General features: G+C 38.6%; 1 protein-coding gene across 2 annotated transcripts in view; it reads left to right on the top strand.

Annotated features, from left to right (window-relative positions):
• Nucleotides 1-25,011, top strand: part of LOC306994928 (uncharacterized protein) — a 40,614-nt gene that overhangs the window by 3,525 nt on the left and 12,078 nt on the right. For both annotated transcript variants that reach the window (XM_079605927.1, XM_079605926.1), the window contains 3 exons: nucleotides 16,120-16,235; nucleotides 16,326-16,429; nucleotides 16,542-16,719. In XM_079605927.1, coding sequence (XP_079462053.1) covers nucleotides 16,120-16,235; nucleotides 16,326-16,429; nucleotides 16,542-16,719 — 398 coding nt within the window. The remainder of the gene's footprint in view (nucleotides 1-16,119; nucleotides 16,236-16,325; nucleotides 16,430-16,541; nucleotides 16,720-25,011) is intronic.

Below are 25,011 nucleotides of genomic sequence, written 5' to 3'. Positions count from 1 at the left end.
CTTGCTCTGGATATTGATCCAAACACACCTAAAGAGATTATCAAGGGACATTATGCCATGATCACCATTCACGTCCGCTAATAGATAGTTAGTCACGTTGGTTTTGTTGACAGAAGAAACAACGGCGCTTCTCAGGTGCTGCGGTTATCACTCCGCCCAAGTAGCAGTGCTTCGCCTTCAGAGAATATAGTTCCCAGTATTTATACGGTTAAAATATGTCTGTGTCTCATGTGACTTTGTTTTTTGTACACTCTGTGACTATACAAATCACAACATGTAAATAGGAAAATGTTTGCGTAATTTTGTCACTTATTTGGATTAGTATGCTTGCTGCAACCATTTACATCCAGTCTTTGTGCTAAGCTAGGCTAGCGGTGGGTGCGTCAGACAGACTTATAGCACGCACGGAGATGAAAAAGGTATTTATGGACTTATCTAACTCTGGGGGATAAGGTGAATAGGCTAAAGTCCCAAAAAGTCGGAGTGTTCCTTTAACTTTTTAGGTATTGTTTTAGACTCACAACTTAAATTTGACAAACATATAAAAAAGCTCACAAAAATGGTAAGGATTAATCTAAATTGTTTCAGACTTATTAGAAAATATTTTTCAATTGAGGCAGCACATCTTTTTATGCATGCAATGATCTTGTCCCGCATTTCATACTGTATTACAGTTTGGACTCAAACAAGTGATTCCTTAATTAAAAAAATTGAAATGTTGTATAATCGAGCTATAAAAATAATGGATAAAAAGCCAATTCGATGGCATCACTGCAATGTTTTAAAAAAATTGAATATGCTAAGTTTTATAAATTTAAAAAAACCTGTCATATATAAAATTAATTTTTAAATGTTTGCACAATAAGGCACCATCTGTTTTATGTAAATTGATAAAGAGACAGGATGATACAAGTAGAATCACTAGGAGTTCGGCAGGTGGGAATTGTAGGATTACTTTCCGTAGGACTACACAAGGGCAAAGAGCCTTTTCTGTTCAGGGCTCCAAACTCTGGAACCTGTTGCCAAATGAGTTTAAGGCAATATTTGAAATGAAGTCTTTTACATTGAAGGTAAAGCGGTGGTTTAAAATAAACCAGAACTGCACGCATTTTTAAATGTGTAATGTAATGTAACAAATTTTAAATTTATTTTTTAGTTTTTGTTTTGTCTAGAAAAGCCTTTCTAGGGACCTGAGATGCAAATTAGCTTTCGCTATACTCTCTATGTGCAATACATATTTTCCAGCTTTGACTGGGATCATGTTTTTTTTGTACTGTCCCTATACAAATAAACGTATAAATAAAATAAATATCAAGTGACCTGGGCTGAAATGTGGTCAGTTCAGAGATGCTTGTTATCCGGCAGAAAGAAAAAACGATATTCTATAAAAGAGTATATATATATATATATATATAAATAAATAAAATCATGTTGCCATTCTGTACACTGAGTTTTAGCTTGTATATTGATTTCACACAAATAACATAAATACCTTGTGCGTGTGTATATTCATTGCACCTATCTGTTCTGTTCAATGTTATTTTCATATGGAAGTCCATGGTTATAATTATTCACAAGTATGCAGTGTCATAACTACAACTCTGACGTTTATATCAAACCATTTGAAAATCGTTAGAAAATTGAGCAAGTTATGGTTATTTAAAAAGTACATGCACCATTAACATACAATGTTACGAGTGAGCGAGCTGACTGTGACAAGATGGCTGCCAGGTGCGGACTTCGACCTCTTTTGGCCAGCAAGCGGAAGAGACATCTAGCCTTTATGCATATCTTTGGGACCAAGGGGGTAATGCATCCGCCGGAAACTGAAGCTTCCCGGGGGCCGCCATTGTAGCAGACCATCACCTGCTGTTAGCATTCCATTGACTCCCATTCATTTTGTCACTTTGACAGCGAAAAACTGTACATCTGAGGCGTTTAAAGTCCCACTCCGATCATATTTTTAGCTATTTTTAAACATTCCCAGTGGTCTTTAAATTGATTATGCCATTTTTAGCCAAAATCTCAAAACCTGTGCTGTTTTCTGGGACTTCGCTTCAGCAGAGCAGTAGCTCATTAGCAATTCGCCTCTGCGTTGTGGGCGGAGCCGTTGGCACGGAGACGACCCTCCCTCTCCCCGTTGCTGAGAGCTCTGATCGGCGATCATTATTTTACTCCGAGACGTCGCGGTAAAAAACAGCTCGACTTCGCCTCGATATTTCATCCCTCCCACAGTGATCAATAAGGACATATTTTGTATCAGTGGATTGCTTGGAATTTTGGGATTATTATGATGGTAATGTCACCGCTAAATCTGAAAAACTGACTGACTCTCTCACGAGTGATGGGCTTGACACACGAGGGGACAAACGACTGCGACAGGCAAAACTCGACGGTGAAAGTGACTTATTGTTACAGTATGTGTTCCAATTTCAGCGCCACTATCGGAGCTCTGTTCACAATGACATTGACATGCAATGGCTTGTGTGTGTGTATCTGACCCTGCTGCTGAGAGTAAAATTAAAAACAAAACACAACTTCAAAAAAGCCCCTGTAAAACGCATTACATTACATTACATTATAATCTACATCGCTTTAACACAGATGAAGTTAAGTTAACGGAGTTAACTTTTTTAACTAACTAGCCCCGCCCAGTGGAGTTACTACGTCACAACTCCAGTCTATTTTAGACGGCATTTTAGCGTCTGCTACTGATTCACAGTCATTTGAATGTAGAACTACTCAGAAATACAACTTTGAGCTTATTTTTCTCAAGATATGTTCTCTAACATCAGAAAAATGCCACAAGAACATGTTAACACCTAGAAAAACATGATTTTCATCGGAGTGGGTCTTTAAAGACTTCAATTGTCCATTATTTATTTCTAAAGAAACACGACAATGTATAAAAGGCTCCATTACCTTGTATCTTACGTGATGGCCCCGTAGAAGCAGTTTTTGTAAAATTAGGCTAACGATTGCGTCATAACCTCTCGACACTGTCGCACAGTGAAGAAATTAACGTATAGACAGGCGGAGAAGCTCGCAGGCAATCGAGGGGATGTGGAGGCATAAAGTCAAGGAAGAAGCCCATAGAGAGTGATAAAGTTGATCCTGCTGCTATAGCTCATGGACAGCTTATACTCGCGCTCTGTCTCTGCGAGATTCAGAAGGGAATGATTCTGATTTCTCTTGGCACAGCCACTAGGAGACTTACAGCTGTCAGACAGGTTGCTCACGAGCGTCGTCAAGCTTAGTTTGAGGCTGCGCAGTATGCTCAACCATCAGGAAGTGAGTGCTTCTAATTGACTTAACTTTTCTCCGTTGAAGTCTATTGGCGCTTTTCCACTGCATGGTACGGTTCGGCTCGGCGCGGAACTGTTCGGCTCGCTTCGCTTTCCACTGCGTGGTACGGTTCGGTTCGCTTTAGCTCGGTTGCTTTTCCACTGCAGTTAGTACCGCTTCAAAGTGGCTGGGACTGATCGTTAATAGTTGTAGGTCACACAGCCGTGTGCGGCTAAGAGCTGTTTACTTCTTGGAACACTTTTTTTCATTCCGTGTTGCCCCATCCAGCTCTCACCGGATCCGCTCCTCGGCAACCAACGACAGGAACGTCTGCACCTCGTCCACTGACCACGATTCAGCCATTTCTTTTTTCTTTTTTTTTACTACTTTTGTCAAGTAAATACTTTAAAAACAGGTGCTACCGCGTTGGCTGTTGTCTGGCTATTTAAATCTAGCAAGTTTAGTGTCTCGTATCGCAAATACAATGACGCTGAAGTGACGATTCTGTCTGACCAATCAGTGATCTGCAGTGTTTTCACGTCACATTTTGTATCGGTACGGTACGCTTGGAACCTCAACAGAGTTGGTACCATTTGAAGCGAGCCGTGCCGTACCGTACCATGCAGTGGAAAAGCGCCAAAGCGTGCCGTACCGTACCATGTAGTGGAAAAGCGCCATATGGGGCTTCCATACGCTGTTTCCATTTATTTTACTGTCTATGCTTATTCCTCCTGACGACCTTACTGCGTTTTGAATTATGGGTGGCACTTCCGGTTTGGGGAACTTCCATTCTAAAATGCTGAAACGAATCATTTCAAATCACAAGGTTGCCCTACAAATAAAGCTGATCCGTCAGTTTGACTGAACCGTCAATTTTCCTTCATGATTTATTTTCAGGCATCATGAGAATAATGTTATACTTCGTATTTTAACGTGACATGTTATAACAAGAATATCTATGGCAAGAGCTTTTGTCCCTTTGGAATCTGCTGTAAAATATGAAAAAAGACACTGCTACCACAGAAACAAATTTCAATCTTAACCGTTCTATTTCATCAGAAACGATCTGAAAACAGGGCTTTAAGTGTAAAATACCGAACTTGTCCTTTAACAATTTTAAACAGGGTGACATGTAATCTGTAACATACTGTAAGAAACTTTTCCAACACTGGTCACTGCTAAATATTGTGGGTAGGGGTGTAACGGTACGCAAAAATCACGGTTCGGTACGTACCTTGGTTTTAAAGTCAGGGTTCGGTTCATTTTCGGTACAGTAAGGGAAAGAAATGCAAAACATTAAACTGCTGGTTGTTTACTATAAACTTTTTTTAACAATTTGTTTACACTTTTTTTTAAAAAACACTTTTTAATAAAATATAATTAATAAAAAATATATAAAATAAAAAAAAGAATAAGAAATAAAATACTGCTGCAAAGTTCTCCACTAAATAAAATACTCTTAAACCAATATTGGCCATGACGCTAGCTAGCGAGAGGCTGGGCTAAAGGGAGCGTGCCGTGTATGTGGTGATCGGGCCGAATTTTAGGCAGTAGATTTTAGACAGCAGTAACTGAACCCGACCCAAGCCCGACAGGCATGAAGATATTTATGTCCGAGCCCGACCCGAGAGTTAAAATCCCTTTTTTTCTCTCATACTAATGACACATGTACGTTTGTTTGTGTGGAAAGCCCGCTTTTATTAAGCAACTGAAAGGCATTTGGAAATGCCAACAGATGAGCACATCAGCGTGCATGGAGCAACAAGCTCTCTTAACACAGGCGCACATGCTCTCGTTTCGTTGTCACAGCAACATAAACAAATTTCCGCACACAGGAAGACAGATGTTATGGTAATATTTTACATGTATTTGAATCACAAAAACGATTAATCAGATTTAATCAGTGCAACGCGGAGACTTCCGACACTTAATATGTTCGTGTGGAAACATCGGAATTGACGCATGTTCCGCACACAAAGCTAGCCTAATTTACGTGAAAGATTGCATCCGGTGCACATGTGAACCGTACCGAAAGTCCTGTACCGAAACGGTCCGGTACGAATACATGTACCGTTACACCCCTAATTGTGGGTATTCTGCCACGTTTCTCATTGACACGCCCCCAATTATCGTAAATAAAGATTCCTTGTTGAAAATTGGACATGAACCCCTCGTCGTATTTACCTCTGGGAAGCTTGTGAATATGGTTGTCAACGAATGGGATGCTAGGCCTACATTTGATTCAAAACTGAATATCTTTACATTTTGGCTTTAATGTTTCCGCAAGAAATAAGCAAGAATAAACCTGATGTCCTCCATGATTTCTATTCAATGAGTTTGTAATCACGACTTCAGAAGTGGGAGGTAGGATATTTCCGATAGAAGTGAAATGCAGTGTGTAATATTGACAGCTAGCTAGCGGTTGAAATGGTTACTGCAGTCCAAATTCTAAATATTGGTAAAAGTTTTAACCTCGTCCCCTACTGGATTCTCACACAAGTTGGAGATTTTATGCTTTAGTACAATCAACAATTCCAGAGCTTCCCACTCTTCACGATCTTATGGTAGCGTTCATGTGTGCTCAACTTAAATACTGTATCGTAAATACGATCTTTCCGCCATGACTTGAATGCACCAATTGTCCACTATACAAATATAAATCTATATAAAAATAAGTCCACTGCGACTTGTAACGTTCAATAGAGTGACACTTTGTAGGCCAACCGGCAGTTAGCATCACACTGGTTACCTCGACAAAAGCAATAGGATCTTCCATAGACTTTTGGATTATTTGAAAAAACAAGCTCCGTGATCAACAAAAGTTTATCGTACTTTTTTCAAGAGAATTCATCAAGAGAATTTTCAGATGAATGCAACTTTTATGAATTTTGAAACCTAAATGCAGTGTCCAGAAGTAAAATGCTAAAGGTAGGCTACAAATAAACTATCCATGATCCTATGACTTCAGCGACATCACTAAGCCAACAAATCAGTTATCTAAAAAAAAAAAAAAATTCCCAAAAAGTTTGAGTTTTAATAGTTTATAAGAGCACAATTATAAGCATAACAAGTGTAACAGCGGACTGAGTTTACCTGTTCGGTGTGATCAGGGGCAGATTAAAGTCTACACAGGACCCTAACCACAGGGATTTTTAAAGCCCCTAAAGAGCCCCTAGAAAGCCTGTTTCCTCCTGGTATTAAGATGGTCAGCCAAGTGGCATTACCATTACACCTGGTATTATCACATGTTTCAAATGCGTCTTCTGTGAACACTTGCTTTCAGATTTTGTGGAGACACTCAACTTTTTTTCCATCATATTCAACTACATCGCTTTCGGTGCATGAATGCTATAAAATAAACGAACCCATGTTAGGTGGCTCATGCGAATGAATATAATAGTAGCCTTTAAAAAAAAAAAAAAATGTTATGATTAAGGGTTTTGTAGTTGTGCCATCTCTTGGAAGTGTTTTTGCAGGGTGGGATGTTTGCGCACGCACACCCAATACAAACACATGAGCATGATTCATGTACATGTATCACTAAAATTAATCATAAATATTAGTGATAAAATAAATGTCACTAGTAATGGCTATTCGAGTGAGGTATTCAATCTTTGCTGGGTTTTTAATAGACGTAAAAGGTTTTACCTTTTAATAGAGGTAAAACCTCTTATAATTTTACCAAATTATAAGTAAGTACAATTTATTTATACAGCGCCTTTCACAGACACAGTGGGTCACAAGGCGCTTTACAATAGACAATAAAACATAATAAAACACTTTGAAATCAATTAAAACAGATAAAATTAACAACATCTACAACATAGATCATCCAAAGGCTAACTTAAACAAGTGAGTCTTCACTTGTCTCTTGAAATTGTCCACATTCTCAGCAAACCTAATACTGATCGGTAAAGCATTCCATAGACGAGGTGCGATAGCAGCAAAAGCTCTATCCCCACATGTCTTTAGGCGAGTACGTGGCGTAGCTAGCAGATTTTGATTATTAGATCTAAGGGACCGGAGAGGTGTATGAGAATGAATTAAATCCGCAAGATAAGAAGGGGCCTGGCCATATAAGGCTCTATGTTATGGTGAGAATTTTGAATTGGATCCTGTAAGTTACAGGAAGCCAATGAAGGGAGCAGAGTATTGGGGTGATATGGGTGCGCCTATTTGATCGGGTAAGTAACCTAGCAGCAGAATTTTGAATGGATTGTAGTCGATGAAGAACAGATTTGTTGAGTGAAGAAAAAAGTGAGTTACAGTAATCAATACGGGATGAAATAAAAGCATGAATGAGCATCTCCAGTTCCGACTGAGAGACCACAGACCTCAATTTACTAATATTACGTAAATGAAAAAAACAAGATTTGGTCAAAAATTTAATGTGGGTTTCAAAAGATAAGGATTTGTCAAATATAATCCCAAGGTTCCTTAAACTAGGCCGCACAGCAGATGCCAAAGGTCCAATGTCCTGTATAATCAAAGGTATAGCGTTGTCTGATGCTACAATTAAAACCTCAGTCTTATCTGGATTCAATTGCAAAAAACTTTCTGCCATCCAGCTGTTTATGGCATCTATACAATCTAAAAGCCTCGAAAGTTTGGATGACTCATTTCGCCGGAAGGTAAAGTGAAGCTGAATGTCATCTGCGTAAAAATGATAAGAAATATTAAAATCTCGTATGATCTGACCCAGGGGCAACAAGTATAAGATAAACAAAATTGGGCCCAACACAGAACCCTGCGGAACACCACAAAGCAGGGGTGACGAGGCAGATTTAAAATCACCAATAGATACGTCAAAACTTCTATCTGTAAGATATGAGCTAAACCAATCTAAGGCCACTCCTGACACGCCGACCCATTCGCGCTATCTCATAATCATAATATTGTGATCCACAGTATCAAAAGCAGAACTCAGATCCAGAAGTACCAGCACTGAACATAGGCCTGCATCCGATGCCATCTGAAGGTCGTTATTAACTCTCACTAAAGCGGTCTCAGTCGAGTGTCTCTTCCTAAAACCTGACTGAAATTTGTCATACAATTCCAAGTTCTCTAGGACAGCAGTAAGTTGATTAGCAACAACTTTCTCAAGAATTTTGGACAGCAATGGCAACTTTGAAATTGGCCGGTAGTTCTTCAAAACTGCTGGATCTAAGTTAGTTTTTTTTATTATAGGATGAATAGTAGCATGTTTAAAATAAGACGGAACACAGCCTGTGGCCAATGAACAATTGATATCTACTATACTAGTACCAATTGCAGGGAGTGCTTTTAAGAATAAAGAAGACGGTATAATATCTTGTGGACAGGAGGATATATTCATTTTATTAGTCAAATTTAGCAAATCAGGAAGAGTGATTGGTTTAAAAGACTCAACGGTAATAGGCCTAGCTGAACGAATACCATCAACGATAAAGTGTGGTCTATGCAGAATATTTGATCTAATAGACTGCACCTTATCAATAAAAAAGGACATCAGTCGATCACAATCATTTTGAGGATCTATTGTGGTCACAGCTGCTGGGGGTGATACAATATTATGTATGGTATCAAATAATATCTTAGGGTTACGCTTAGAGGAAATTAGATTAGAAAAATAGGCAGCCCTGCATTTCGCAACTAAGTTCCTTAAGATACAGGCGGTGCACTTCAAGCCCGGTTGATTTCCACAGGCGTTCGGTGGTACGGCACCTCCTCCTGAAACAACGCACATCTTCCGTCATCCAAGGCGTGGTGTTACAGATGGGTTTAGTTTTTATCTTTAAAGGGGCCACTTCGTCCAAGACGGAAGAGCAGACATTATTAAAAGATTGCATTAAGAGCTCAACATCATTTTTACAACCCATCAAATTAAAATCACAGTCAAATCGAGAGCTAAATTGCTCAACATTTGTTTGCGTAATAATGCGTGATTTTATCAGACGATTCTGACAAGGCGGGTCTGCAATAGTAGAAAGATTAAAAAAGATGCACTTATGATCACTAATCGACATATCTTCACAACATAATGCATCAACATCCAAACCTAAAGTAAAAACCAGGTCTAATGTAGGACCACCAGTATGTGTGGGTCCATGAACATGCTGCTTTAGATTATGTGAATCCGTAATACTAAGGAACTCTTTTGCAGCATGATTATCAGCAACTTCAGTGTGAAAATTAAAATCCCCTACCATTAATAATTTTTCAAAATTAATAACGGATGACATGAAGTCCGTAAACTCTGTTAAGATTATTATGAACCATTTATCAGCTGTAATACCAAGGTGTGACCACTAGATGGATGTACAGCCCTATATATAAATGTATAAACATAGCTGTGTACATTGCTTTCAGACAATGATTTAATTGCTTTAGGTTTTGCATTTGGATTTAGGCATATATCTACATGGCATCTGAGGACTCATTTTCTTTTCTTTTTCAGTTATTTAGCTTTTTCTAGATTCAATCATATAGGCTTGTTACATGCACACTCTGTCAAGACATTTAAAGTGCTGTTTTTAAAAGTAAAACGTAGATTACGTTTTGTATTCAAAATAAAACCTCTAGATTGTACTGAATGTCAGCTTGCTTATTTTTCTCAAGATAAGGATTTAAGTTCACATGTCATGCAAACAAACTATGCTTCTAACCACAGTTCGAGAGACGTTGTTCCAACCACACAGCTTTGCAAAGCTGTTTGCGAATGTTTGTTGGAACTATGGTTTGGTAAACATCAACTCGTTGAACTATGCTGATGTTGTAGCAGATTTAAAGTCTCTTTGTTTCGGTTTCTCAAAGAAAGCTCTTAGAGTCGTAGTTCCAGGTCTCAGAAGAATTAGCTTTACAAGCAATAAAGTGAGATGGCAGCTGTTCATCTGATCTTACCATTGCCAGACTTCATGTCTTATACCTTTTTCTTAGCTATAAGGATGCCCAGTGGGTACCTAGCACTATCTTTTATTTTTGCCTTCCTCGTGATATCGCCACCTTAAAAACATCTTTCCTGAGTCCTTTTTATTGGTGGAAAATCTCTGAGCATACCATTTAAAAAAAAAAAAAAAAAAAAAAAAAAAAACATCTTGTATGTGTTTTTCAGTGCCTTCCACTACCTGAACCATTCCCATATGATTAACGTACAGGATTTTGTGTGCTTTTCCATCTGCACAAATTTAGACTTTTTATAAAAATATAGACTTTTTGCATGAGACCAATGAAATTCCCCAATAATAATGACGGAACTTGCAACCAAAGTTGGCTAATGATGCTTTTGGGAAATGCACCCCAGAGCGGTCAGACAAACCGATTTCCAGATATCTGATTTAAATAGGTTTTCAAACCACATGTGCACAAATCGGATTTGGACCGACAAATCCGATTGGAATCTGATCTAAAATTATTGATGCCCACATTGTGTATCGCATTTTTTTTTCAGATCAGAATTGTGTGTCCATGCCGCACCTTCGTTTTCTGGAATATCTGCATTGGTTTGTATGACAATGACGTTAGGTTGGTAGGCATTAGGGTTGCTAACGGTCCTGTATTAGCCGGGACGTCCCGTATTTTGGGCCCACTGATGCGCGTTTGGATGACAATTCAATTAAAATTTATTTGTATAGCGCTTTTCACAATACATATTGTTTCAAAGCGGCTTTACAGTAAATGCATTTCAGAAATGTACATACAAAAATACAGTTAGTTAATCATGTATAAATTTAGGGCATAACATATCGCCGGCGTTGGGTCGTCTCTTCACAGGCGTCGAGTCGTCTCTTCAGAGGCGTTGGGGCATCTGAAGTCTCCATGAGAGGCTAGATACATAACTGGAGCTGTCGAACTCTATTTGAGTTATCTCGGGGCGCCTGTCCGACAACAAAAAAGGCAGATGGGAAATAATTAGCGTAGCTGCTGTTCATTATATGAATGCATTTGATGTGATTTAACTGTAGTATAAAAGGTATGAGATGCATTATGTGAATGCTTGGCTAAAGAGATGCGTCTTTAATCTAGTTTTAAACTGGGAGAGCGAGTCTGAGCCTCGGACAATATCAGGAAGGCTATTCCAGAGTTTAGGAGCTAGATGTGAAAACGCCCTCCCTCCTTTAGTGGACTTAGATATCCTAGGTACGACCAGAAGCCTTAAATTTAGCGATCTTAAAGAGCGCTATGGATTGTAGGGCGATAGAAGATCCCTTAAAGTGTGTGTGTCAGGTTAAATTTGTAATTATGATTAACACAAAATAGTTAGGGGAAATACACGTTTGACAAGTTGATGTATTGTTTTGTATGTTTTTCGATACCTAAAGGCAGAATATAAGATGAAAAAGTTCGTTATTTTCAGTCCTCCCTTAAAACTGCTCCTCCTTCCAAAGGAATCGTTTGACGTCATAAGAGGGAGACGTCTCCCCCAGCTTGCTGAGCTGTGTTGATAATTGTACGAGTGATAGAGCGAGAGAATTAGTGATTAGGACATTTATTTAGTGATTTAGTTAGTTATTTAAGTTAGGTAGTTAGTATACGCAGGCGTATTTTCACGATGGTGAATTACTGCGTTTGTGCTGTGTGCAAAAACACTGTTAAAACCAGTCACAGAGTCCACTGTGTTCCGTGCCTGGGTCAACTTTGTTCGGACCAAACGCGCTGACTTCAGTGCTGCTTCGGTATCCAAGACTTCGGTCATTTGCAGCGCCCATTTCACTGAGAAGGACTACGCGGTTGGAGATCTCATGAGTTATAAAATGGGATTTAAAACCCGAGTGAGACTGGTAGCTGATGCGGTGCCTACGGTGTATGCTACTGTAGTAGGAGCAGTCGATCGCACCCGCGCCCCTCTCTCTCACACTCTCACACTCTCACACTCTCACACACTCACACACACAGACACACACACACACACACCAACCAACATATTCCAGCATTGCAATATTGACATCGATCGCAGCCTGTTCATTATAGCCACGGAGCTTCAGAGCTAAGGCGGAGCTACAGATTAGGTGTCCCTAAATAACCCGCGTATAACAGTAGTTCCGCATGAATTAATTTGCACGTGAGTTTTATTTATTTTTATACCGTGTATTCTCCGTGTATATTCATGCACCGAACCGTGACGCCCGTACCGTTTCGGTTCAATACGAATACATATACCGTTAATCCTATAGGCCTACTTACCAGACACCTGACCAACTCTCCACTGGTTCTCTTCTTCACACCAGATATTTGTTTCTTCGATAGGAATTATTTACATTTCTGTTTGGCTCCTCATCTGTCTCCCGCCTGGGAGGCTCAAAATTGTATGGCTGTGGGCCATCGTATAGGTTTGAGGGGGATTTTGCATCTCCTCAGACTCAAAACTCTCCGTACTTGAATAGAATTTTGTTGGCACGTCTCCCTCATATGACGTCACAGCTCAGCTGTGTTTTAAAAATATGATCTTGACAGAAATGGCTATAAAGCTTATTGTAGGGCAGTTACAGTAATCATTTTAATGATAATTACATTTTCACTCAGACATCTAAACCTTATTTAATATATCTATAAAAAAAATACACATGAGCTAAACCATTTAGGGCTTTATAGGTCAGTAGCAATACTTTGTAATTGATACGGAACTTAATGGGTAACCAGTGTAGAGATAATAAAATTGGTGTTATATGATCAGATTTTCTTGACCTAGTAAGAACTCTAGCGGCTGCATTTTGGACTAACTGTAGCTTGTTTACTGAGAAAGCAGGACAACCAGCTAATAAAGCATTACAGTAATCTAGTCTCGAGGTCATGAATGCATGAACTAACTTTTCTGCATCAGAAACTGATAGCATGTTACGTAGCTTAGCAATGTTTCTAAGGTGGAAAAAGGCTGTTCTTGTGACATTTGAAATTATTTTTAAAAGCCAAGTTGCGGTCTAGTATAACACCCAGGTCTTTTACTGTAGAGGATAAAGTAAAAGGACATCCTTCTAGGTTAAGGTTGTATTGTAAGAGGTTTTGTGGGCAGTTTTTTGGACCAATCAGTAATACCTCCGTTTTATCTGAATTTAATAGAAGAAAATTACACGTCATCCAATATTTTATGTCTTTAACACACTCTGTCATTTTAGATAATTTAGTGTTATCATCTGGTCGTGATGAAATATATAGAGTGTCATCAGCATAACAGTGGAAACTTATTCCATGTTTTCTTATAATATTACCAAGTGGCAGCATATAAATTGAGAATAGCCGAGGGCCTAATAAAGATCCTTGCGGCACTCCCATAATTTACTGACGTTATCTTTGATTTTCCCCCATTTAAATGGACAAAATGGTAACGGTCTGATAGGTACGATCTAAACCAGTTTAATGCCTGTCCCTGAACACCAGTGTAATTTTGAAGTCGATCTAAGAGTATTTTATGGTCTATAGCAGGGGTGGGGAACGTTGGTCCTGGAGGGCCACTCTCTTGCAGAGTTTAGTTCCAACCACACACCTGAACAAGCTAATCAATGTCTTCAGGATCACTAAGGCTACAATCAGGTGAGTTTTTTTCAGGGTTGGAGCTAAACTCAGCAGGACAATGGCCCTCCTGGACCAACATTCCCCACCCCTGGTCTATAGTGTCGAACGCAGCACTAAGATCGAGTAAAACTAGTATCGAGATACACCCTTGGTCAGAAGCTAAAAGTAAATCATTTGTAATTTTAACGAGTGCAGTTTCTGTGCTGTGATGAGGCCTGAATCCTGACTGAAATTTTTCATCAAGGTCAATCAAGGTAAGCAGATAATAAAATGGTGTGCTTTGTCACTACAGACGTAGCCTTGCCTAATCAGTCTCTGTGCCGAGAGTACAGACAACTATAGTTGCAAACGTTGTCTGATGTGTGTTATGTGGGCAAGCTAATTGCTCAATAAAATAGGATCATGGTACAAATTGCGTTTTGGCAAATCGGGCAAGTGGCGTTTTAAAATTCCCCAAATGATCAAAGGTTGCCCAGATTGTGTTGAGCCTGCCACACTCAAATGCAAATGCTGAGCGAACCTTTTCAGTTATTGGCCCTAAACAAGACTGACACCAGGAACAGACCGTCACTTGATGGCACCCTGTCATCAATCATGACAATGAGAATGAGCAGCCTTGAACGCTGCTTCAGATACGAACATCCTGCAGAGGTAGTGAAGCAGGCCAAAACTGCCACTGTGGCATACAACTGGCCTAATTTTTGAAACTTATTAATTTAATTGATTTAAATGTAATTTTATTTAACAATTTTTTTCGTTTCCATTCTATTAGTTGTTTTTTTTTGTTTTTTTGTTGTATAAATCAGGAATTATACGAAGTAAACAAGGACTGACATTTTTAACATTAGGGTTACCAAATTTTTTCTCTGCGCGCTCGCACTGAAATTTGGTGAGTCTCACTCCAGCTGAAGTCCCACAGTTGGCAACCCTTCGAATAAACTCTAAATTTAGAATTAATTATTCTTTTGGGACAAATCATTGTTTGATTTGTGAACCGAATCCTGTGCGTCTGGTTGCTCCATGTTCGATCCGGACTCGTGCTAAAGGCAAATCCCTTTCACTGTCCGGCCGGGTTTTGATTTCGGCAAATCAGTTTTGGCGAAATCAAACAACGTGATTATTGTTCATGAGTCCCAACAACCATCCAGCCACGCAAGAAAACATGAAATCTTCCTGAGGGAATAATATGCTGATGTGATTTGCTGCTCAAGAAACATTTCTGATTATTGTTTAAAAAAAAAGTCAGGATTCTTTGAGTAGAAGGTTCAAAGGAGATTTATCTAAAAAAGCTTTTGTAACATAATGTCTTTACTGTCACTTTTAATTTAATGCGTCCTTGCAGAATAAAAGTAGGCCATTACTTTCTTTAATTTATTTTAAATGTAGTGTATAATGTTACAAAGGCTTTCTATTCAGATAAATGCTATTTTGAACTATGGTTTGTGTTATGTGACTTTTTTTTTTTCTGACCTTAAAATTCATTTTAGAATTAAATTGTAGGCTACATAAATAGGTTAAGAAAAATAAAGGTTTATGTCTGAGAACCTTTTAAACCCATACAAACCTGAAATGACATGTACTGTGTGATACAGTACAAATATTTTGTCTCTTATTTTCCTGTGAACCACGATTGTCCCGTATTTTTCTTTTCTGAATTTGGCAACCCTAGTAGGCATACACCAAAAACAACCGAAACATAGAGGGGTTTGCAATACAGATGCTGTCTGATTTGCAACATGTGTAGACGCCGTGTTGGCTAGTGCATTTTCTGAGGCTAAGGCAGAACTGTAGGAGGCTGGTATGAGCAGCTTTATTCCGTGCTGTCAGTTTCAAAATATGTCTGTTGTATTGTCATTTTATGCTCGACTGGCACTTTGCAACAACACAACCTTGTTTCTGCATTGACTTTCTGTATGTTTTCTATAACAACGTGAGTCACAAACCAAGCAAAATCCGATCAGAGCGGTCAGACTGAAACGGATTTCCAGAAATGCGATTTGAATAAATCACATTTCTGGAAATCCGTTTCAGTCTGACCGCTCTGATTAAATGGTTAAATTTTCCGCTCTGACCGCATGGTTAAATTTTCTAACCATGTATGAATGAAGCTCGAATCATTTGTAAAAATAGCATTCCGTGTGTTTTCCTTTTTCTTTTTTTGCGGTTCACACTTTCAAGTATTTAATTTGGACAGTCTGAACATAGCCTAATAGCAAAGCCGCTTGTATGCAGCATTTCATTTCACATCAAACCAAAGCCTAATTAATAAAGTCTAGTTCTTGACAACCACTTAAATGCATGGCTAATCAATTTAATAATTTTAATCAGTTAAGCCTTTATTTTGTTCAGATTACAGATGACTCTCTTATATACACCAACCTCCTTATCTTCACTCCGCAACCCTCTCCAGATGGAGTGGTTCGCCTTGAGCAGGCAGTAGTTCCTATTGAGTGTTATTACAGCAGGTAAGTGTATTTAACTAACCATGTTACCCCCCTACTATTTCAGGATGGGTATAAAGATTGGGCATTTATTTTGTGTCCTCTGTCTCTCAGGAGATTTGACATTACCAGTAACCCCGTCAAACCAACATGGGTTCCTTACGTTTCAACGCAATCTGCACTGGAGGATTTGCAGTTTTCACTAAAGCTAATGACAAGTATGTGCGGGGTCTTTAGTAATTACAGGACTCTTTATTTTGACTTTGCCTGAGTGTTTGAAGTAGATGGTTGTAGAATGGTCATACTTGGTTTGCATTATTTCTGGTGCAGGTGACTGGCGCTCTGAACGGGCCTCTGCTGTGTACTTCTTGGGTGACGACATAAACATGGAAGCCTCAGTTCGTCTGGGTCATCACATTAACCTCCGCATATATTTTGAGAGCTGTGTTGCCACAGTGACTCCAGATATCAACTCTGTTCCCAGATACACGTTTATTGAAAATCATGGGTGGGTACATTCTTTAGGGTGTTTTTCTTTTTTTCACTCAAAAGATCTTAACAACTGCATAGAAATGTCCTGGCAACCACTGTAGTAGCATCAGAGTTTTGTGAAGGCAAGCACCATTCAATAGTTGTGTAGTCTATTGGTGTTTCTTATACCGATAAATGGGCATCTTGTGGTTGTTTTGAGAATTGTGTGCAAGATCGCCATTAAAGCATTTGCGTCTGAGGGGAGATGAGACATTAAAGGTAAAATAATTGACATCCCTTAATTAAACTTTATTTAATATAACAGCCATTTATGAACAAATTAGATGTCACATGCTTGATACGTAGTTTAAACTATAAATAGACGGACTCAAGTCACGTAATATATCGTGTTAATAAAGACGTAATTTTACATAAATAAAAAAAACTGCAATGAATGAGTGCATGTTGAAAATAAAACCGCTAAATTATCTCTCTCCGTTGCCTGTGCTCATTAGGCTACGCTGCCTTCACGTGCTATCGGAGTAGACTTGTAGTAAACTTATCCAGGATCACGGAAGGAAACAATGACAACAAACAGCATTAACTTAAAGTCCGGAAGTTGCAAACGACTTTTCTCAAGTGTTGACGCATTTCCGAGTGAAAGGGAATATTGAACAGAGGGCAGGGTTTTACTTCAGCGCCCTCCTCTCCATCTCTCGCCCATAGCAGAGTAGCGGTTTGAGGGAAGTGGTTAAGCGTTTAACCAACCCAAGTTGTCAAGCCTATGTCATCAGAAAAAGACCCATTCCAGACCCGGAAGTAACTTTTCAGACTTTGATTAAAGATAACTTTGGCAAACTATTTTTTTCATTGTATTAAAGGTTGGGTAGGTCAGAATTGTCTAAAAAAACTTTTATTCAAATTTGTTTAAACTGTCTTTATATACCAATACATAATTAAAATGCAAGTACTCTGAAATAAAGAGTATAAAAACTGAGTGACTCTAGTGTATTTAATCTTCAATAAACACAGCTCATTAATTCCATTCACTCCCACCTAAAAACGGGTGCGCGAGTGCGCGCACGTCGGCAGAGCCAGTAATAGCAGCGGTAGTCATGGCGACAGAGAGTGACAGTCGCGCAAGCCAATCACTTGTTTCGTCCCGGTAGGAATTGATGAGCTGTGTTTTTTGAAGATTAAATACACTATAGTTACTCAATTTTTATACTCTCTTTTTCAAAGTACTTACATTTTAATTATGTATTGGTATATAAAGACAGTTTAAGCCAATATGAAAAAAAATTCTTTAGACAATTCTTACCTACACAACCTTTAACTTGCACGGATTAATTGTTCACCACAAGACTAGTAATATCCGCTAACAAAGTAAATGGGGTCAATTTTGATTTCATGCCGACTTTACGTGAATTAAAGGTAATAATCAGCAATATGCGTTAACATACAGTTGGCACTCAACCAGAATAATACTTTTTGCCGCCGCCTTTCCCATATTTGCCGCCTTTTACCGCTAAGAGATGCTATTTGCTGCCTTTTACCGCTAAGAGATGCTACAAGACTTTAAATCACAAAATAAGTACACTATTTGCTGCATTTTGCTGCTAAGAGATGCTATTTGCTGCCTTTTACTGCTAAGAGGTTTTACAATCACAGACTTTGAAAAGTTTAGGCCCATTCTCTATTGCATAATCTGCCGCGGCTCGTTGAGAACTGGTAGCATATACATTCAAGTGGAAATATTGTTAAACGAATTCATAATCCCCTATACTGAAATTACATTACACATTTAGAACTGAAACAAATGTAGCCTTCTATTTTTGCGGCATTTTTAAGCAAAGTAGACTAAACGTTAACATTGTGTGCACAGTTTTTCTATAGGCTAATTTAGAAAGGCTATGCATGTCAAGGTTATGTGTCTTATACTTTATTTAAATTTGTTAGTATGCCTAGATTTATGAACTGAAACATAACCATGAAATAAATTTAAACTAAATTATCGTAAAATTAAAACATTGCCAGGACTTGATAACCGATGTTAGTCGGCAGCATTTGTTTTAGCATTAAGAATTAAATGGGTGTACAGTAGGTTATGATTAGCATAATTTTCTTTTAATAAATGAAAACATTTAATCAAACATTATTGCAATAGAAAAATGTCACATCAATTAGGCTTTGTGTAAGCTCAAGCTCGTAAAACAGAGTTCAGGCGATAGCTGTGTGGTCAACGCTTTAACATGCCTTTGCGGTGCATCAAGCGTTCGAATCTCAGCTCTGCTATCCTTTATTTTTTTAAACAATTTTTTTTTTCAAATGTTCATTTTGTTGTCATGAAAAACAAATTGAAAATGAAAATTCAACTAAATTTTAAATTCCACAGGGATCTTTGGATCCTTATTACCAGGGTGCAATTTGTGAATTAAGCATAGGGCGGTTATTTTTAATTATTCAAATAAATCTCGAACCACAGTGGGTAGGCTATTTCGTCCTGCTGTTAAACTAAATAAGTCAAGTCAAGAATATGTGTATATCGCTTTTAACAATACAGATTGAATCAAAGCAGCTTCACAGTATTAAATTAAAATAATAATAAAACGTCCATGTTTGGTAATGCTAATCAATAGTATTATTCATTGATTAATTAAATTGAACAACATTTATAGAATAATTATGAACTTAAACATTTCGACAAAGAAATGATTTCAGGGCGATTTACGTTTAATTAGAGTAAGGTTTTCACTCTTGTGTTGTCCTTTCTTCATTGGGACATGCTCAAACACATGATAGCTAAACATGTTTGAGTATGTCCTCTGTGTCTCTGTTTCATATAGATTACATAATCCGATAACATTTATAAAATATTTAGACGTTTAAAGCTTTAAACATATTTATTATTTTGAATGAGCTGAGAGGCAAGTGACCACTCTGCTTGTTGTGCCAAAATACTTCAAGGGGTGATGAACTGATAAATACAATTTTCCTAGAGCTTTTGACATATAAGAGGGCATCATTCTGTTGTACAGTTTTCTTTCATCGAAGCAGGAACCAGGAGACAGTTTGGATCACGTTCAAATTAGAAGTTCTTCTTTGAGCGCGGCTGCAAGTTCCAAAATCAGTCTAAATCTAAACAGTATACATTGTAGTCTATATACATTCCAAAGAGGGGAGTATACATTGTAGTCTATATACATTCTAAAGAGGGGAGGGATTACATAGAGGAGGAGACTTCATACGACAAATCATACGAAAGCAGGGAGGAGTTGATTCTATCTAGCAAAAAATCTGTATTGCAGGTTATCTGGATTGCTCCAGAGAAACCAAACCAATCAGCATATAACACTCTATTGTATTGCTAATCCAATCATCCTGACTTGATTGCTCAAACCTTAACATTATCATAGAGACAAAGCCACCGCTGTACCTTGAGCTTAATGGTCAGGAAGTGCATAAAGACAAAAGCTAATGTCAGACTCCTGAATTGCTTGACTTAATCTTCATCTATAACTTAAATACTAAAATCAGTATTCTTCAACGTGATGTTTAGGTAAGAAAGCATATCTGAAAAAGATTCTTAAATTTTGTTATCCTTCAATACCATAAGAATATCCTGTAAGTTTCAGAAATGAAAACTTCCTTAGTCCAATAAAAGCTTTTGACACCAGGCACTGCGAATGACAGGTTTTTCAAAGTGGGGATCTATGACTTTAAAGGTAGGGGTGGGGAAAAAAATCGATATTGCAATATATTGTTGTGCTCTGTCGCAATAAATAATCGATACACTAACGCCCAATATCGATATTTTATTACAACACAAAATGATTAATTTACCTGTTGTCTGTCACTGTCACTACCCAATATCTACCATTTTGTTTGCGGGGGGCGCTGTTCGAGTAAATAGGGGTAAAGTGGCGCAAACAGCAGCCGGTGAAGAACAAAAGTAAAGGCGCGGGCGTACCATAGACAGTATATAAACGGGACGTACACTGTGCGAGTTCGGACACTCGGGAGGTCGTGAGATATTGCACACATTACGAGTCAGTTAAACTGATAATCGCGTCAAAGCAGCTGGTACACGGCACGACTGTCCTGCACAAATTTTATCCCGAGCCGGCGGCAATCACGTGAGCATTCGCACTAAACACAGAGACCGGAGCTTTCAATGTTGAAGGCAATAGCTTCAGATAGAAAAATGACAGAATGTGTGTGCAAATGATTTGTTGAAAAGCAGAGAACAGTAGCCATTCCGTTCATAAAAAAAAAACAAGAGAGAGAGACAGAGAGAGAGTGTGTGTGTGTGTGTGACAGTGTATGCGCACGCTGAATGGTTGCTGCCACTGAGGTATAGCCCCATATGGATATCGTCAAGGCAGTGAGTTATTATGCAAATGCATATTTCTTTGTACAATGTTGGAAATGTTGGCATTAATAAATGCATAAAATTTCCTTATTCCTTTTTTCGTTTCAGTCACATATATCGTGATATATAGTTGATGAAATTTCTTCCAATATATTAAATATCGTAGATATCGCGAATCGTGATATCATATCGTGGACCACATATCGCCACAGAATTGAATCGTGAGGTACCTGTATCGTCCCACCCCTAGTTAAAGGGTATCAAACACCGCCTCCGCAGAAGATCAACGCCTACTTCAACACTGCCTGTTTAGCCCCGCCCACCGAGCATTACATGCAATAGCTAAATAACAGGCCTATGAGGTGATAATTGCTAAACCAGATCGAGCAACCAAGCAATAAACATGCCGTTTATGAAATATTGTGCAGTGCCTGGTTGTGGAAGACAGTCGCTGCATAAGCTTCCTTCGGGTTTCCAATATTAGGAATGAGTGGTTAAACGTTATTTGTAATGCAGTTCCAGCTGACGTGGGTAAAACATTGCGCGTTTGGTCGCTTCATTTCACCGAGGATTGTTTTGTAAACAAGACACAGGTTGAGACTAGATTTGCTGACCAATTAAGATTAAAAAAGCGATGCTGTGCCTTCTATGTGCCACTTATGTGAGTAAAATTAATAATATTATTTAAATCTGATAGTATTGCATTGTTACAGATTGTTTGATATTTAATGATTGTGTGCATGTCTAACCAGTCACAGAAGGGTCCAACTATGAAGGATGTAGCTTGTCAAAATGTCGAATGTCATCTTATGCCGGCTGGCAATGTAAGGTTGTTGGCCTTGCATGCCTGGACAATGATTTCCACCACCCAGTATGACTACCTAGAGCAGGGGTGGGCAAACTTTTTGTCTCAAGGGCCACACTGGGTTTTAAAATTTGACAGAGGGCCGGCCCAGTAGCAGCAAACACATTTACGTTGTGGCAAAGTCTGTGCGGCATTCAACAACAGAGTGACGTTCTGACAATTAAAGTTTTATGCTATAGACAGGGGCGATTCTGGGGGATTTTAATTTTGGTGGGGCTCAGCCCCCAATGAGGGTATGATTTTTTTTAAAAGTAACACTTTAGTTTAGGGTCTAATGCTCACTATTAACTAGTTTTTCATTAACATTATGGCAGGGTTTCACTGAGATCCTGAATGTTAGTAGGCTAGCTATGGGATTTGTGGGTGTCCCCCAAGAAAATTGATTTCTACATATGTGCATTTTAAAGGGGTGGTAAAATGCCATTTTCACAAGATGTAAAATAAATTTCTGATGTCCCCAGAAGTGTGTGTGTGAAGTTTTAGCACAAAATACCCCACAGATATTTTTATATAGCATGTTAAAGTTGTCACTTTTTGAGGATTTGCAAAAACGCACCGTTTTGTGTCTGGCCCTTTAAATGCAAATGAGCTGCTGCAGAGGGCAGGGTTTCAAGAGCTTGTGTGTGTTAGCAGCTGCTATTACCTCACGCAGACACACTTAAATGACAGAAACTGTTCTGTCTTTAATGTCAAAACGGAGTCAGACAAAGATGGAGAGACAACATGTAGAATGCAACAGGACGTCTCTGAAAGGTTAGTTGATGAATTTATGTTGCTGATGTGGCGTTAACTATCTTCAATTAGCATATTCTGTCATGGTAATCTATAAATCGCTCGTATAGGAACTGTTGTGAGATGCACACAGAGTGACTTTCGATTGCATGTGAAAAGATGGATGCTAAAGTTTGAGCTGACTCACTTCTGTGACAAAATACTATACAAATATTACAAATACAAATATTTGACTTGTTCCCTCAACTGCGTGTTGCCGGGGGCGGGGTTTATGTACATTTTAGACTTGCTGATGTCACTAAACCCGGAGGAATGTCGTGTAGTCCCTACCAGCCATTTGTTGTAGTCCTTAAAAAAACGATTTCTTTAAAAGCAAATATCTCCCTTTGCTTTGAACTTTGAGCGTTGTAACTTTGCAGATGAAGTTTATGCTCAAACAGCAACATTTCACACTAACTAAAGTTGGAAAAGTGAAATCATACTTTACCACCCCTTTAAGATGTTTTGAAGGCCAAAAAAATTGATTACAGCTTTAAAACCATGTCAGTGAGCTGCTGATTATTTTTCTCTCCTCATCAGCATCACACTTTTTCTCTTTGTTTTTATCTTGCCCTGTCTCTTCCCCTCTTTTTTTTTTTTTAGCCTATGAATCATTTTAATTTAATTTCATAATTTTCTACGCGTTCATTAACTGAAAGCGACTAGGAAAGCTAGGTAAATAACTTTATTAAATTCATTCACAATATAGGCTACACATTCATTATTGATCTTATGCCTAGCCTAATACAGGGCTTTATAATCAAATAGGTACTAAATTTGAGGTTGTTAGGGGGTTCAAATTTTTTATTTCTCTGATATATGCATTTCAAGACGTGTGAAGGCCAGAAAAAGGATAAGAAATAGCTTTAAAACATGTTAGCGGGCAGTAGATTATTTGTTTTATTGAAAACAACATTGGCATATACTGTTAAATTTCACACTAACATTCTCACTTGGAGCAAATCTAATCTCTCACACAATGTAACACTGTCCATCAATAAAAGGGTGAAAGAAATACTGACGAGGTTGTAACAGTTCTAGAGTGTTTTCACTGTTACTTGATGATTATAGCTGTATTTATCTTCCTAGTTACATGGGGGCAACGCCCTCAGGTAAGGGGTTAGAATACCCGTATAAAGAAGAATAGCTAATCTAGCGAATGCCATGCAGGGGGGCAGTGTTCCGGAAGACATTGAAGCTTCCCCGGGCGCCGCCATTGGCTAGCGGACCCCCACCTGCTGTTAGCATTCCATTGATTCCCATTCATTTTGGCATCACTTTGACAGCGAATAACTTTACATCTGAGGCGTTTAAAGACTCCATTTGTCCATTTTTTATTTCTAAAGAAACACGAAAATGTATAAAAGGCTCCATTACCTTGTATCTTACGTCATGGCCCCGTATAAGCAGTTTTTGTAAAAATAGGCTAACGATTGCGTCATAACCACGCGACTGTCGCACAAGTCGAGAAATTGCCGTATAGACAGGCAGAGAAGCTCGCAAGCAATCGGGGGGACGTGGATGCATAAAGTCAAGGGAGAAGGTGATAAAGTTGCTCCTGCTGCTAGCTCATGGACCGCTAATGCTCACGCTCTCCGTCTCTGCGAGATTCAGAAGGGAATGATTCAGATTTCTCTCGGCACAGCTACTAGAAGACCTACAGCTGTCAGACAGGTTGCTCACGTCACATCTACGTCGTCAAGCTCAGTTTGAGCCTGCGCAGTTCGCCCAGCCATCAGGAAGTGATGCTTCTAATTAACTTCACTTTTCTTCGTTGAAACCTATGGGGTCGCTGTGTCCAGTTTATATACGGTCTATGATGCCATGTGGTTGTTCGAGTTGAGGATGGCTCACTGTTTTTGAGAAAGAGAGGTTTTGAGTTGAGGCTCAACTTTTATGCTTCTCTTGATGACTAATTGAGGAACAGTATGTTTACAATGCTCTATGTAGTCCATATAGATGTATTTCCTCAATGTTGGGTGTTTGTTGTGCTACCTGGGATCACCGTTTTCTACTGGGACTTTAAGCCAGCAACAAACCTTTAGTGGATTATATTTTTTTTCCTTTTAATTTTTTTTTGTTTAAGGACTTCTATTTTCGCTCAAAAGGAGTTTTTGCCGAGATGGGACTGTAATCATAAATGAACTCACTTTGAACTGGATTGTGCACTGATCCTCTGAGTCGTCAACGCTGGATTACAGGTTAATTTATATCCAATAATAATCACATCATCCATATTATCATTGTATGATTTTGTGGTTACATGGGATGGACTGAATTAGTAAAGAAAAACTCATGGGACAGGGTTTTGGGTGATTGTT

Source organism: Phoxinus phoxinus (assembly GCF_949152265.1).
Source record: "Phoxinus phoxinus genome assembly, chromosome: 3".
In the NCBI taxonomy this organism is placed as follows: domain Eukaryota; kingdom Metazoa; phylum Chordata; class Actinopteri; order Cypriniformes; family Leuciscidae; genus Phoxinus; species Phoxinus phoxinus.
Note: the sequence above shows the minus strand (reverse complement) of the source record. Positions and strands in the feature narration are given on the sequence as shown.